Source organism: Podarcis liolepis (genome assembly GCF_965112155.1).
Source record: "Podarcis liolepis genome assembly, chromosome: 8".
Classification (NCBI taxonomy): domain Eukaryota; kingdom Metazoa; phylum Chordata; class Lepidosauria; order Squamata; family Lacertidae; genus Podarcis; species Podarcis liolepis.
Window position 1 is genome coordinate 10,509,935 of NC_139560.1, and position 16,668 is coordinate 10,526,602.

The 16,668-nt window shown below is 46.7% G+C and overlaps 1 protein-coding gene across 5 annotated transcripts in view; it reads left to right on the top strand.

Moving 5' to 3' along the window:
• ST3GAL1 (ST3 beta-galactoside alpha-2,3-sialyltransferase 1) overlaps window positions 1-15,235 on the top strand; it is a 116,803-nt gene extending 101,568 nt beyond the window's left edge. For all 5 annotated transcript variants that reach the window (XM_083516934.1, XM_083516936.1, XM_083516935.1 and 2 more), the window contains 3 exons: window positions 3,181-3,226; window positions 7,894-8,013; window positions 10,038-15,235. In XM_083516934.1, the coding sequence (XP_083373060.1) occupies window positions 3,181-3,226; window positions 7,894-8,013; window positions 10,038-10,211 (340 nt within the window). In that variant the 3' untranslated portion in view covers window positions 10,212-15,235. The remainder of the gene's footprint in view (window positions 1-3,180; window positions 3,227-7,893; window positions 8,014-10,037) is intronic.
• The last annotated feature ends 1,433 nt before the right edge of the window (window positions 15,236-16,668 follow it).

The following is a 16,668-nucleotide window of genomic DNA, read 5'->3' on the forward strand; positions in this document are numbered from 1 at the left end:
ATCATCTTGGTCACCCTCCTCTGCACACGTTCCAGCTTGTCAACATCCTTCTTAAATTGTGGCACCCAGAACTGGACAGTCCTGCAGGTGTGGTGTGTCCAAGGAAGAATAGAGTGGGACTATCCTTTCCCTACCAGGGACGCGGGTGGTGCTGTGGGTTAAACCACAGAGCCTAGGACTTGCCGATCAGAAGGTCGGCGGTTCGAATCCCCGTGACGGGGTGAGCTCCCGTTGCTCGGTCCCTGCTCCTGCCAACCTAGCAGTTCGAAAGCATGTCAAAAGTGCAAGTAGATAAATAGGTACCGCTCCGGCAGGAAGGTAAACGGTGCTTCCATGTGCTGCTCTGGTTTGCCAGAAGCGGCTTAGTCATCCTGTCCACATGACCCGGAAGCTGTACCCCAGCTCTCTTGGCCAGTAAAGCGAAATGAGTGCCGCAACCCCAGAGTCGTCTGCAACTGGACCTAATGGTCAGGGGTCCCTTTACCTTTACTTTATCCTTTCCCTTGATCTGGACGCTAGACTTCTGTTGATACAGCCTAGAATAGCATTCACCTTTTTTTGATGCTGTATCACACTGTTGACTCCTGTTAAACATGTGCTCCACCAAGACCCCTAGATCAGTGTTTCCCAACCTTTTTTGGGCAAAGGCACACTTGTTTGATGAAAAAAATCTCGCGGCACACCACCATTACAGCCCCGTGACGTCAGCGCGCAGCGTCACGCCGGGAGGGACGCACGAAAGTGAAAGTTTCAATTTTTCCCCCTCCCCCTTGCCGGGGAACCTCCAAGCTTTGGGGGTGGGGGGGGAGGAGGCAGCAAAGCGAGGGACTGAGGGACGGCGGCAGCTGAGGCGGCGGCGGCTGTTGTGGTGGTGGCGGCGATAGCGGGCGGAGGAGGGGGCGGCGGCGGGGCTGAGGTGGCCGGCGGCGGCGGGGGAGGCGGCGGCGGGTGGAGCAGGAGGGCGGCCGAGGCCGGTGAGGGAGTAGGGTTGCCCGGGGCTTGAGGAGCCATCGCCGGGAGTTGCTGCTGCTGTTGTTGCTGCTGCTGCCCGGACATGCCGGCCTCCTCCTCGTCCGCTGTCTCGCGCTCCTCCCTTTTGCGCACGCTGCCCCGCCGTCGCCCCATTGGCCGGGTCCTGTCAGCTGATCCTGTGTTATTTCCTGTGTGTGTGTGTGAGGGGAGAATGGAGAGAGAAACCTCGGCACCACCACCGCGGAGCCGCCCCCGGCTCGACGCGGATCCTCGCCGCCGCCGCCCCGCCTCTCGCCGCCCGACTCGCCCGCCTCCCTCCCATGGCACACCAGCCAACGTCTCGCGGCACACTAGTGTGCCGCGGAACACCGGTTGGGAAACACTGCCCTAGATCCTGTTCACATATACCATTAGTAAGTCGTCCATAGCCTACTAGCCAGGATAAGAATAACGTATCTGATCCCCCTTGCAATATAGATGTTCTCTTTCAATACACACAGATTTCATCATAGTAACGGTGCCTCTTTTTGCTAAACAGAACTAGGAAATGAGAGAGGAAAATCGTTAAATAGAAACGGATATGCAAAGTTGTGGTTTTGCATACTGAGATACAATGTGCTGCGTGGCACTTCCTCTATTTTCCCCTCCCCCTCTCTATTGTGCCTTATTTATTTTTTGGGGGGGGGTGGAGGAGAAGGGGTCAGGGTTCCTTTGATCTCGCTGTCCGTGAAAAGCAAGCAGCAGGAAGCAAGGCAACGTGAATGTCTGCATGTAATGCGATGGAGCAAAGGCTAAAGAAATTTAGGCAGCTTACAGTGTAACAGAATCAAAGCAAACTTCCTGGACAGGATAAGCACAAACCGAAGCGTTCATCAAAGGTTTCACGTTCCAGGGTTTTATTTGGGAATTGACAAAAGCCTCTGTTCTTATTAGCCGAGTTTAAGGGAATGGATTAGTCTCCCTTTGGTAAAGAAATGGATTTTAGCAACGGCTTCATCCAAACCAGAATGCCACATATATGGCAGGGAATTTTTTATAAAATAAAAAATATGTATGTGTCTTTTAAAAAAAAGTGGGTTTCACAGCAGCTATTTACTTTTTCTGAGGATTAAAGAGCTTTTTCCTTGATCCACAGCAAACCTGAGTGTTCTGTCATGCAGACAGGACAGACAGAACATTGGTTGGGGAAAGGGAGAGCATTCTGTTGACTGACAGCTGTGAGGAGTAGAGGGAGTGAGTGAACATTCCATGACATCACAGTAGCTTAGCCATTCAGGAACAGGGCATGTGGAGAGACATGGAGTTGCCAGTCTTTGCTCGCCTAAGGTTTAATGCCCTTTCTGTGTTTAACTTTTGGCAAATTGACTATGGGCTGGAGGGAAATAAAACAGTTATGCTAGCAGAAGTCCTGCTAGCACAAGTGGGGCTTTTTCATATGTACTGCACCCATGTGCCCCAGATCAGCTCTGGTGGGCAAGGGGTCAAGAGAACCCCAGGACAGCACATGGGGGAGTAGGGTGTGCCATTTTAGGGAATTAAACTTAACTTTTGCAAATTTATTCGGTGAGGAGTCTTTAAATTTGTGTGTTTTTTGGTGTGAGGAATTCAAAACTGCTATTATTTTTGTGATTGGACAACATTTAGCTTGGTAAGTCTGCATTTGATGAAGAAGCACTCCTTTAGGAAAACCAAAGAATTTTAATTTTGCCTTCTGAAAATGTCAGGTAATGCTAAATAATAATAATAAATAAATAAATATAATATTGATATATAATGTAACTACAGGTACTTGGAAATAATTTTTAATGATTTCTATGCCATTTTACACACATTTTACTTACCAGGCCAAACTAAATCATATTAATTGAACCAAAATACCTTTTGAATTCCCAAGTCACACTTTTTAGCATCCCCTCATTTTTTGGAATTTGAAAGTTGACAAATTCAACAGGCCCTAAAGGGAGTTTGCTCCATCTTCCAAGCAGAAATGCACTGTGACGGGATAGCGATCTGAATTCCTCCCTATATTTTGCAAACCTACAACCTCGGCATTTTAATTTAGTGTGTCATTCATAAATGACATAGATGCCAAGACTTTGGATTTAGAAGTAAGGGTGGATGTTTTACTATTTTTTTTAAAAAAATTACTGCGTTCTGCACAGGGTGTACCTTGCTTTTACTGACTCACGTATATCTTTTCTTTGACAGCACATATATTCCAGTGCCACGCAAAATCAAAGTCAACAAAGGCAAGGTGAGTTATTGCTCTGATCTGGCCACAAAGTTCTTCCGTACGTAAGCATGGGCTACATTCAGATGATCCTTCAAACCGTAGAATTGTAGAATCAGAAAAGACCGGCCCTTCAATGCAGGAATTTTTGCCCAGCGTAGGACTCGAACCCACAACCGTGAGATTAAGAGTCTTGTGCTCTGCCAACTGAGCTGTCCAGCTGGCTAACCATAGATGGAACTTCTCTAAGATTTGCAGTGCTCGCTTACAAAGTTAGCTCTATTTTGTGTACGCTTGAAAACATTGGCAGCATTAAGATATATTCAGCAGTATAAATAAGTTTTGATGGATGCAATAATGGAATGCTGAAGGGTTTGGTTTATATAAAATAGGCAGGGATTTATGTTATGCAAAATGAACCATGGAAGGAGAGGAAGGGAAGTCATTGATATTTTGAGGTTGTTTAAATGAATATTCTAAATTGTAACACAACACAACAAAACACAAAGTTAATTCCATTTATGCATCACTTCCAGGGAAACACCTTGAAGCAACTGAGCAATAAAAGTATCAGCAGTAGAAAACTTATATAGAATAATTTCTTATATCAAAATGATTTCAAATCCAGTATGGATACAAAGTGGGATTAAAAGCCCCGGTTTAAAGGCTTGTTAAAAAAGGAAGCTTTTCAGTAGTGGTGGTGCTTATTTGATATGCAGCAGGAAGAAATTCCACAAGACAGATGACATCCCACCAAAGGTCCGATTTCTACACCACAAAGAACTCATAGTCCACCTGCTTTCAGCAGCCAGAAGCATCATAGCCAGACACTGGAGAGAACTGCCAGGAGTAAGCACAGACCAGTAGTACAAAATATTATGTGAAACAGCCTTACTAGAAAAATTAACCAGTAAACTGAAACTGACATGGGGACAAATAGAAGAAGACGCCTTCACCGCCGGTATGGCTCCCCTTTATCACACACACAGCCCCACAAGACAACGACAAAAATCCACCAACGGCATACAAATCAATATGGCTGACCTGATCCAAAACACCCACCCACCCCCACTCACACATGAAAACAAAGACCACCACAGCCAACCACAAATGAACAACCACACCCTAGGCCAACCCCAACCTCTCTCACCACCAAAGGAACACAAGTGAACAGCAGAGAACCTGCACAAGGAACGCTGACACCAAACCCTACATATATTAAATAAAATAGAAATATCGCCACCCGACCCCACCCTCACCCATCTTCTTCCCCTCTCCACCTCTTTTCCCCTTTTCTTCCTAATGTCTCAACAAATCAAACTGATTTGTAAAAATGTTACATGGGGGGAAACTAGAGAGAAAGACATTGCACACACCTTTGTAAATCAAGAAAATCTTTAATATATAAAAAAAGAAGGAAGATGGGAGCAGATGGTACCTGCAGTGATCAGTAGGGTATACAAGGGGTCAGACGATCTTTTAGGTATCTTATACCCAAAGGCACCCAGAAAAGGTGTGTTTTAGTATAAAGTTGATCTGGAAGTGTGTTGCTGGCATCTGTCTGTCTTGAGAGGGAATGGAGTGCACCTCCAGGGGTGATGTTCAAACTGCTGCGTTAGCAGCACTGAAGTGACCTCCCTGGAATGCAAACCTGGTTTCCTCATTCAGCCCTGACACTGAGGTCCAGCTCCAAGGGCCTTCTGGCAGTTCCCTCCCTGCAAGAAGTGAGGTTGCAGGGAACCAGGCAGAGGGCCTTCTCAGTAGTGGCACCTGCCCTGTGGAACGCCCTCTCATCAGATGTCAAGGAAATGAACAACTATCTGACTTTTAGAAGACACCTGAAGGCAGCCCTGTTTGCGGAAGTTTTGATGTTTTATCATGTTTTTAATATTCTGTTGGGAGCCGCCCAGAGTGGCTGGGGAAACCCAGCCAGATGGGCAGAGTATAAATAGCAAATTATTATTATGGAGGTCCTGGGTTGCTCAGGTGACAAGACCCCCCCCCCCCCCGCAGCATTGCTGATATGGTCCAAAGAAAAGCAGAGCAAGACTTTTGGCAGCAGCTTGGCTGCAGGACTTGCAAGAAGGAGGCATACAAGGTGCCATCCAACCGTCTTAGGGACTCCATTCTGGATTTATGTATGGTTTACCCTAGAGCTTTTTCTTCTCCCGAAGGCAGCACAAGTTTAGGACCAGAGTTTTCCTTCTCCTGGATGGGCTACCTGTTAGGAAATCAAGCCTTATCAGGAGAAACTGGCCACTCTCCAGGCACCCGGCTTGAATCCCGGTTGACCTCCCTGTCTGCATTCTCCGGCAGGATCCAGGCTAGGTCACGATCGGCGATCCTCCTCAGACGTGAGAAGAACACACCACTCTCCCCCCCCCCCCCAGGAAGGGGAAAGAGATAGACAAAAATGTATTTACATGCCTTTATTTCTGTCTTTGCAGCATTACAGAGAAACACGTCTGCTCTCTTCAATCTCCATCAGCAGAGGGACAAACCCCACCTCCTGTACTTCCTGTACAGGTCAAATTACACTCTGAGCTAAATCCGGTGCTCAGCACTGTGATTAGACTGTCCCTCTGTTCCCACAGAACAGTCCCAACATTCCCATCATGTTTTGCTTTACAGCCAGCTGCAGCTCGCTGCCTCATTGCATCTGTATCGTAGATATAGATGAGCCGCACCTGCCCCTCACATCCCTCTACAGCACATGCAGGAAACCCCTTCTTGACCATTGGACCCACTATTGGTCTCGTCCTCTGTATCCACTGAAGCCTGTCTTCACATGCAGGGGAAGTCCTTAACTCACCGAGGGTTTGAGACCCATCAGGTGCACTCACTGGGTTTAGCCAGTCAGTCAATTCCATCACCAGGGGTCTGAACATTGACATAAAATACATATTTTGCAATAGCATGTTTAGTTGCCTTATACTGAGTCGAGACTATACTAATAATTTATACCCTGCCCATCTGGCTGGGCTTCCTCAGCCACTCTGGGCGGCTTCCAACAAAATATTAAAATACTGTAATACATCAAGCATGAAAAGCTTCCCTAAACAGGGCTGCCTTCAGATGTTTTCTGAAAGTCTGGTAGTTGTTGTTCTCTTTGACATCTGATGGGAGGGCATTCCACAGGGAGGGTGCCACTACCGAGAAGGCCCTCTGCCTGGTTCCCTGTAACCTCACTTTTTGCAGTGGGGGAACCGCCAGAAGGCCCTCAGCGCTGGACCTCAGTGTCCAGGTGGAACGATGGGAGTGGAGACGCTCCTCCTGGACTGAGGCTGTTTAGGGTTTTAAAGGTCAGCACCAACACTTTGAATTGTGCTTGGAAACGTACTGGGAGCCATCTAGCTTAGTATTGTCTACACTGACTGGCAGCTGCTCTCTGTGTTTTTGTTTTGTGTTTCCTTAAAAGGGACATTCCCTGCTCTACGTAGGGATGCTGAGAATTGAGCTCTGGGCATTCTTCAAACAAAGCAGATGCCGTCCTACTGAGCCACAGCTCCAGTACCTACTTTGCAATGAAACATTTAACAAAATGCATTTTTGTACAGGATTTTTTTTTTTAATATCTCAGGCGACTGTAGAAATGAGGTGAAATTGATTTATGAATGAACACATGTAAAAGGGAGGGAAAAACATAGAACAAAAATTTACAGATCCCTCCATCCTTACTACAAACCCCATATCATGTCAGGGGGGATGAGCCAAAGTTTCAAAGGCGGCTTGCAAAGTGATGTGGCTCAAAATTCCCACCCTGTAACTGTAAGAAGAAGCAGGAACCAAGCTAGGAGTTCAGTGGCGTCGCTGCATCTCCACTTACTGGTGGTGATGGGAACTGCACATCTAGCATTTCCTTGAACTGTTCGTTTATTGCAGAGCTTTCCAAACTGTGCCGTGACACGTTAGTGTTATCGGCTGCAGTGTGTAGGTGTGTCGCACGAACGTTCCTGGAAGGGGGTCAGTTGAACCTCTGGTTTGCTAGTAAAACTGAATTCCTGTGTCGCAAAATGATGCATGTCTCAAAAGTGTGTCCCCCAAGATGAAAAGTTTGGAAAGCTCTGGTTTATTGCCTGGGGCAGATAGGAGTTGGAGGCAAAGACCAATAGCATTATTATTATTATTTTAAAAAAGATATTTATTAAAGTTTTTAAAGTATAACAATGAAAATGAAAAATAAAATAAAAAACCAAAATACAACATAAAAACAGTTTAAAAAACAAATAATTTTCCATAACATATCTTCCTTACGCTTATTTCCCCGGACCTCCTCATACCTCCCTTCTTTGTATTCCACTTCAGTTTGTTAGTTCAGCAAATCCTTACCATTAAGCTTTTACCCATTTGTAAGCCTTTTTTTTCGTATCTCCTAAAGCGTTACAGCTGGAAACCACTTAGTTTCTATCCAACATCCTTCTAACATTCATTCAAAGACCAATAGCATTTGGAGGACTGCAGGGGCCACTCATGTTCTAAATGTTCTGACCCATCCTGGTTTTTACAAGATAAGGCAGGTGAATAAATACACAAATTCTGATTCTGAAATCCCACCTTTTACAGCAATTTTGCACTTGGATTCAGCGACTTCTAACCTTATCCAATTTCATATCTGTTCTTAGCGACCTTTTTTTGCATCCGTGTTGTATCTGCAACCAAACTAACAAGGCCTGTTGATTCATTCTGCACAGATCCTGATTTATCACCCCTTCTTCATAAAATACGTTTACGATAACTGGTTGCATCATCATGGGAGATACCCCTCAACAGGCTTCCTGTCGGTTATATTTGCTCTTCACATCTGCGATGAGGTACGTGCAATGCTAGGGCTCCCTGTAGACATCATGGGAAACTGTGGTTTGCCACTGTGCCTGCTCAAGAGGGAGAACGAAAGCTTCCACTTTCTAAACCAACCACAGATCCCTGGAGAGCTTGTGAGCATTGCAGACATCATAGAAACACCGCTTCTAATAGGGCCACTTTGTTCTGCACATAATTCACATCCTCAGTGAGGTGTGAATATGGGCTAATTCTCCAAGTTCAGATGTAACCAAGTTCAGGTAACTGAGCAAAAGTGAAAGTGTCTAGCCTCCTCCTCACAGAACAGATGGGAGTGAACAAGGCTCACTAACTTCATTTAAACAAACCACAGTTGCCGGATTCAGAGGTCACAGGGAACTGTGGTTAGTTTTAAATCAAAAGCAGAGGCTTTCAAACTCCTCTTCTGGCATGGAAAAGAAAATGAGAGAGAGGAGGGACCATATTTTTCCAAATAATAAACTACCGGAGCAGACCTGTCCCTCACAACCCCTGCGGTGAGGGTAAAAATAGATGCTGAGTGTCAGTTCTGGGTTATTCAGGTACACGGGTGGCGCTGTGGTGTAAACCACCGAGCCTCTTGGGCTTGCCGATCAGAAGGTCGGTGGTTCGAATCCCTGCGACGGGGTGAGCTCCCATTGCTCCTGCCAACCCATCAGTTTGAAAGCACGCCAGTGCAAGTAGATCAATAGGTACTGCTGTGGCAGGAAGGTAAATGGCATTTCCATGTGCTCTGGTTTCCATCACGGTGTCCCGTTGCACCAGAAGCAGTTTAGTCATGCTGGCCACATGACCCGGAAAGCTGTCTGTGGACAAACGCTGGCTCCCTCGGCCTGAAAGCGAGATGAGCGCCGCAACCCCATAATTGCCTTTGACTGGACTTAACCATCCAGGGGTCCTTTAACTTGTTCAGGCACAGTGGTACTTCGGGTTAAGACCTTAATTCGTTCTGGACATCCGTTCTTAACCTGAAACTGTTCTTAACCTGAGGTACCACTTTAGCTAATGGGGCCTCCCGCTGCCGCTGCTGCACAATTTCTGTTCTCATCCTGAAGCAAAGTTCTTAACCCGAGGTACTATTTCTGGGTTAGCAGAGTCTGTAACCTGAAGTGTCTGTAACCCGAGGTACCACTTTACATGACTTCAACCCAATTCATTCATTCTTCTCCCACACGCACAATTATTATTGTGTGGTGGGGAGATTGGAGATATGTTGGGAAGCTCAACCTCTGCAGATAGGCTCCTTCTCTGCTTGGGGAAGGTGATGAAGCTGGGGATGGGAAGGAGATTGAAGGGTCAAGAATCTCGTTCCCGCTCTCCCCTCATCACATGAGCTTGCAGAGGGCGTCCATCCATGGAAATGGGGAAAGACGTTAAATACTATATAAGATACAGGTGGTCACCAACTTGGATGGCTTGATAAGAGGACAAATTTGTGGAGGACAAAGCTATCAATACCTCTGAAAATTAGTTTCTGGGAAGTGGGGAGGGGCTCCTGTGCTCAGTTCAGCTTGCAAACTTCCCTTATACTCATCTGGTTGACCACTTTGAGGACAGGATGCTGGACGTAGATGGGCCTCTGGCCTGAAAATAATATTTTATTATTTATACCCCACCCATCTGGCTGGGTCTCCCCAGCCACCCTGGGTGGCTTCCAAGAAAGTATTAAAATACAGTGGTCTGTTAAACATTAAAAGCTTCCCTGAACAGGGCTGTCTTCAGATGTCTTCTAAAAGTCTAGTAGTTCTTCTCTTTGACATCTGGTGGGAGAGTGTTCCACAGGGCGGGTGCCACCACCGAGAAGGCCCTCTGCCTGGTTCCCTGTAGCTTTGCTTCTCACAGTGAGGGAACCGCCAGAAGGCCCTCGGAGCTGGACCTCAGCACCCGGGCACAACGATTGGGGTGGAGACGTTCCTTTAGGTATACTGGGCCGAGGCCGTTTAGAGCTTTAAAGCAGCGCACTTGCTACATTGAAGGCCGAGACTTCTTCAGAGCTCTTTTCTCTTTTCCCCCACAGGTGGACCTTTATGGCTTCGGAGCCGACAGCAAAGGGAACTGGCACCACTACTGGGAAAACAACCCATCAGCCGGGGCTTTCCGCCAGACGGGCGTCCACGATGGGGATTTTGAATCCAACATAACGTTGACTCTTGCCTCGGTCGACAAAGTACGCTTTTTCAAGGGCAGATGACCCCGGTCACGGGGAGCGCTGTGATTTCTGACTTACGGGGAATACAGAGACTTTTGCCGAAACGAAAGGGGTCTCGGAGTTGACTGTATCTCACGCCTTAGCCGAAAAAGCCAGGAACGACCGCCGGGTTGCAGTTTGCAAGTGGCATTGCTGGGTTCCTGAGATTTCTTTACCAACGTTTGAAGGATGTGGGAGTATTCCTCTTCCTGCTTCACCACTCTCCCGTTCGTGAGACATTTCCACTCTGTAAATCTTGCCTTGTGCAAGTAAAAGGAAACAAAAGTTAGATCCCAACCCCTAACCCCTTTTCGTCTTTCTGAGAATGCATATCTTGAGCTTTCATTTTCTCTGGGACCGAAAACACAGCGAAAGAGATGCTGGATTTCATTCCTGACAACAGTGGATGTGAAACAACCTCTCTGTTCACAAATTACCTCAAAAAGGAGCTAATTCTGTTTTTTATCTTCTCCCAAGAGCAGCGTCCTTGCAAGACCTCCGAGCTCCCATACTGCATTATGATCAAGTGTGCATTTGTCACCAGCCGGCAAAAATTGGCACCAGCTTCAGCTGAGATTCCTGCCTTGCAGGGGGTTGGACTAGATGGCCCTTGTGGGTCCCTTTCAACTCTAAAATATTATGATTCTATTATTCCATTTGCCAAGAGCTGGGAATTTTGAATGAAACACTTTCCAGTTATTACTGTGGATTTCCCCCCCTGTGTGAAATGTATTTGCTCTTTTTCATAGCCATAATTAAGGAGGGAAAAGATTTGGGGGGGGGGGTTGAAAATGAAGATATAAGAAGCTGGAGTAAACTAGTCACTATTGTTTACCTTTTAAAAATGTCTTTCTCGCCGCTTCTGAGCTTTCAACTCTGCTACCAATCAGAGAAATGAAGTTATTTTTATATCTATATAAATTTTTGTCATTGACATGTGCCTTTCTGAAATATCAAGAATATAAAAGGGAGAGTCGTTTTGTCTTGTTTGGCTCTCACCGAGACTGAAATCCCTTGATTAAACCTTTTTTACATATATATATAGGGAAATCTGACCAAAGTTCAACGCTACTTACCATCATCGGGTTTTTTTATCGACAGCTTTCTTCAGTCTACTTGAAAGGTTCGCGAGCAACAGTCAGGTTTCAGTTTTGTTTTTGAGAGAGAGAAACGTTTTTGCCTTATTTTAAAAGAATGTGGGGTTTTTTATTTTAAAAAGATTTTTTTTGGCTTCTATTTTTTACTGCTGTGGTATGTGGCTCCTGTGTGAAATTGTCCTGAAGTGGAAGGAAATTGTCTCCACCTCAGGAGGATATTGTTCAAGGGCTACATCGGAGGAGTGAGCAGAATCAAAATGTGAGATCCATGGCCGGGGAATGGGATTACTTGGGAGTCAGTCCCCAGCGAACTCCATACAGCTTACTTCTGAGCAGGCAAGCCTAGGATCGCACCGTCAGGGACCTTATAAAGAATGAAAAGAGGAAGGGATGATCTCCACAGTTGACAAGGACCTTAAGCGAAGGTGACGGGAAGAGATTAGGCTGGAACGTTGTGGAAAGCATCCTCTTCCGGAGAATGAAGAGCGGGGAAGCCGTCCTTAACGAAGCATTTGCCACAGGAACTAATTGTGAGACTGTTAGGAAGACCGCTGTGTGGCGGTTTCAAGAAAACGGTGGTGGGCAGATCCACGTTAAAGTCGCCTCGTGGCGCTGGTCGTGGGACCTCTTGAGGGGACGTTGGCGGGGGGGGGTCAGAGTGATTCTTTGTGCTGAAAATCCAGATGGATATGCTACCTTCTTATTTCCTTTTTTTAAAAAATAAAAATAGTATCTATTTTAATTGTCGCTATAAAAAGGAGAGAGACACCCTTTCTGAAAACCTCTCCGAAAGATCTCGTGCAAGGCTTTTTAGTTCTCACGGGCAACCGACATCTGAGGATAAATACAATTATTATTTTTAAATAAATAAGAATGCATAAACCAGCTGTATTTCAGCAGGAAGGGGACGACGTGAGGATCAGTATGGTTGCTTTTTCCTCAAAACAAGAGTGGCCAGATTTGAGGACACCTTTTGAAAACTTGCCATTTGACCCTTAGCCACAGTGGGTTGCAGTAATTAATTTCGCGGTGCAGGTGTAGTTCGAAACCTGTTCGAAATGAGTGCCGCAGCAAGGATATTATTGTCTGCCCCAGAATTGTTTAGATTCCCTGGTAGGGTTGCCAGTTCCTTTTGCCCACCTCTGCGCCTGTGCCTTTCACAGCAACATGATCCGCAAGCGGCAAATTCTTACCTCCACATTGTGGGAAACGTCGCCTGCAGATCAGGGTCGCTGCTCAAAATGCACAAGAGCAGGCCAGACTGCCCCAATTAATTGGCAACCCACAGACTGGAAATAATGTTGTTTTTTTAACATCGTACTCTGAGCTTATAGGGTCGGAACAACATCTGAATAAATCAATTTGTAGTTAGCACCCAAGGAGGACTGAGCACAGAGGCACTTGATATGCATGTGAAAGATTCTAGTTTCAGTCCCTGATGTCCCGTCCCACCCCCCCTTTAAAAGGAACTCTGGTTCATCATTGCATGAGATCTGGAAAAACCTCCTTCCCTGCGAGGACAGAAAGAACTGAGACACATGGCTTGGCTTTGGGTGGTGCACTTACCCTGAACACAATCTGGGACTGGGTCAGAATTGTGAAATTGGCTTAATTTATTCCGGGTGGCGCTGTGGGTTAAACCACAGAGCCTAGGACTTGCCGATCAGAAGGTCGGCGGTTCGAATCCCCGCGATGGGGTGAGCTCCCGTTGCTCGGTCCCTGCTCCTGCCAACCTAGCAGTTCGAAAGCACGTCAAAATGCAAGTAGATAAATAGGTACCGCTCCGGCAGGAAGGTAAACGGTGTTTCCGTGCGCTGCTCTGGTTCGCCAGAAGCAGCTTAGTCATGCTGGCCACATGACCCGGAAGCTGTACGCCAGCTCCCTCGGCCACTAAAGCGAGATGAGCGCCACAACCCCAGTGTCGATCACGACTGGACCTAATGGTCAGGGTTCCTTTACCTTTACCTTATTCCTTGTTCCAGTATTTTGAGGGGGGGTTTTCAATCAAGTATGTGAATATATGTATTGCGTTTCTTAAAAAGGAAAGATAAAAAATTCTAGGTTGGTAGGGAGAATGAAAACATGGAGGAGCGATGGAAGGCAGTTATGAAGGAAGGATAGAAAGTGGAAGTTCGTAGGAAGGAGATTATCTGCTTTGAGCACACAGGTGTCCGAACCACAGAATGTCCCTGTAAATGTCTGAGCAGGCAGAAATGCTTATGGGTTTTCTCACTTAGCCATGAGGGCTGCAGGTTGTGTGTTTGTGTGTGTTAGCAACCCCTGCTCTCTAGACGGGGGCAGAGACTGCACTGTCCTCAGTCTCGATGAGAGCTCAGATTGATGCCTTTGTTTCCCACAAGCCACGGAGACGTCCAACTGGGAAAGCTTTCCCTAAGCTCCCAGATGATGATATGAGAAACAGCTTCCCCGGTTGGATTTCTGCCTGTCCTAATATAAGATTCCCTGCCGGAAGAGGGAGACAAACTGGCACCCTTAGCCCAATCAAACTATTCACCAGCCCACCTCAGCAGAGCTTGGAGCGTAAGAACATAAAGAAAACGTTCTCAAAAGAGCTGCTTATTTCGTTATCCTCCATAATGTTTTCTTCTTCTTCCAGAACCTGTGGTATTATTTTTTTAAGGAAAGAAATCACTCTTAAGAAACTTTTCAGCTTATCATTTTTAAATCAAGGTGTGTTTGTTGGGTGGGTGTAATTTCTCCCCCTTCTCCCTTCCCTATTGGGTCGTGTCGCTGCTTTTTGCAGAATTCTCTTCTGCGTTCTGCTTATACTCCTGGTGTCTGATTTGGCAAGGCTGATTTGGCAAGGCTGCAAGTTCCCAAGCAACTTAGACACACGTACCCAAAAATCCCTTGCTTCAATATTTGAGCTTTTAAAAATCAGGCAGGGCTTTGGGCATTGTTTGGAAATGGACTCCCAGTCAAAGACCAGCCCTGCTTTAATGGGTGAGATTCTATGTCCAGTAGCTTTTGTGAGCATTCAGAAAGTTCATCTTCTCCCCTTTGCTGAGAAGAAGGAGACTGTGTCTCTGTTTACCTCTAGGCGGCAAAGCCAGCATTTCTCACTTTTCTGATACCAGGTGATCGGTGATTTATTGATTAAAAATGGAAGCTAACATGACAGTCAAAATGACAAGGGTTTTCTCATTTTCCAGCAAAACTCTAGTAACCAGTAGCACTCTATAGCTGTCTTCCTGCTATGATCGCAGCGAGGGTTACCAGCTATACACACACACACACACACACACACACACACACACACACACCTACTTGTGCTCTTGTGCCTTTAACAACAACTTGAACTGGAGGCAATGGGCAGACGCTTTGAACTCAACTGCCTAATTCAAATCCATTTCAGCAGGGTCTGCCTGAGTTGTTGGCTGCAACTTTCCATTCTGCGCAGAAGCTTTTACCCACCAATTATTTTGAAGGTGGAGTGGGTGTTAAAGGCGGAGGAGCAGGCCTAGATAGGTTTCCTGATCAGTTGGCGACCTTAATCACAGAAATGTCGGTGGGGGCAAGGGTCAAGTGCCAGCCCCTGCAAGCTCCCCTTTTGAGGAAAGAACTGTAGCTCAAAAGTAGAGCTTTGCATACAGAAATACCTGGTTCAATTGCTGGTGTTGGCCAATAGGGCTGGAATGTCCCTGCTAAATTATCTTTTAAAAGTATTTATTTGTAGGTGTGGGTGTTTTGAGCAAAGCCAAATTTCTTTGACACTTGTCTCCAGGGTTGTCGTCAAAGTCTTCTTTCTTTCTATCTATCTATCTTTCTTTCTTATACTACTCTTTATATGATCACTTTTCTCTCTGCAAATGAAGGATCACTTTGTTTTCTTTGGCGACATCTTATTTATTGTTGACATTTTCAATACGATGCAAATGACTTCGAATAAATTTTTGTATTGTAATCACCCGTTCCTCTCGAAGGCCTCTTTATTAGACTCGGCGTCTGATTAAAGAAATTGTGCTCGCTGACCGCAGGAGCTTGCGGTCAGTTAATTGGTTAAATTGTTCGTTGAGTGTGTGGCAGCTGTGAAGAATCAGATTCCGTGCTATGGGTCGTTAGGAAAGGAATTGAAAATAGAACTGCCAATATAGTGATGCCGTTATACAAATCTACGGTGCGACTGTATTTGGGGATTGGTGGCGGGGCGATGAACAGGGTTTAGTGAGCTGGGGGTGTATGTGGCAGAGAGAAATCAGAAGCAGGCTGGAGAGGAGGGGGTGTCAAGAGGCAGAGATAAGACAGGCTGCTGCAGAAGCCAGGGTGTCTTCCCATCCTGCAACCAGTTAGTTCCCCTCCCTGCTGGTCTCCCGGGACCAGAAGCGGTCTGAAGAGCAAGGAGCAGAAACAGACAAGACTACAAAGTCTCAGATTGCTGGAGAAGGACCCAGGGAAGGAGGAGACTTAGAGAATGACCGCTCACCACATTAAATGGGGGGGCGCCCTTTGTGTGGACGTGCACAGCCCCTGGACCCTGTGCGGCTTCATCAGCATAGGCTTGGCTTCGCCTTCCCCCAGGTGGGATACCTGGAGGTCTCCGCCTACCTCAGTTGTCCAATCCCGCCCGGGGAAGCGTTGCCAAGGAGACCAGGCCAGGTAGGGGAGGGACTACCTGACCACACAAAAGAGGGAGGATCTTACCTGGGAATCTTCAGTTGGCTCCAGAGCTTCCCCTGCGTTGGCAGCTTTTGCCTTTCCCGTAGCAAAGCGTCACAACTTTGGCAGTATCAGGCCTTGGGCAGAATCCTTTAGTCTATCTTCCTAAATCGGGTGTCTGTGCGGTGACCCACGCCCCCTTCCCCTTTGCGACGGCGATACCAGGGTTCCCCGTTAAAGGGGTTTTCTGAGGGGGGCTTTGAACGTATGCCGAGAGGTCATTGCTCTCCCCTGTGACGTCGGCGTAACGGGGGCAGCTATCTCTGCTTGAACATATGTTCTCCAGAGCCAGCCCATCCCCCCCACACACACTGGATAACCTTGATGTTCCCTAGATCCCCGGCTGGGGACTGGGAGGGATAAACGCCCAATGCCTGAGCCAAGGTCTACCCACATCTGAAATACAGTGGTGCCCCGCAAGATGAATGCCTCGCAAGACGGAAAACTCGCTAGACGAAAGAGTTTTCCGTTTTGGAGGTGCTTCGCAAAATGAAGCTCCTATGGGCTTGCTTCGCAAGACGACAATGTCTTGCGAGTTCCTGCTGTTTTTTTTCTTCCCCCCTTTTTCTAAGCCGCTAAGCCACTTATCAGCTGATCTGATCAGCAGATAAGCCGCTAAAAGCCTCTAATAGCGCTAATAGCGCTAATCTGGTAATCCTTCAATGGGCTTGCTTCGCAAGACGGAA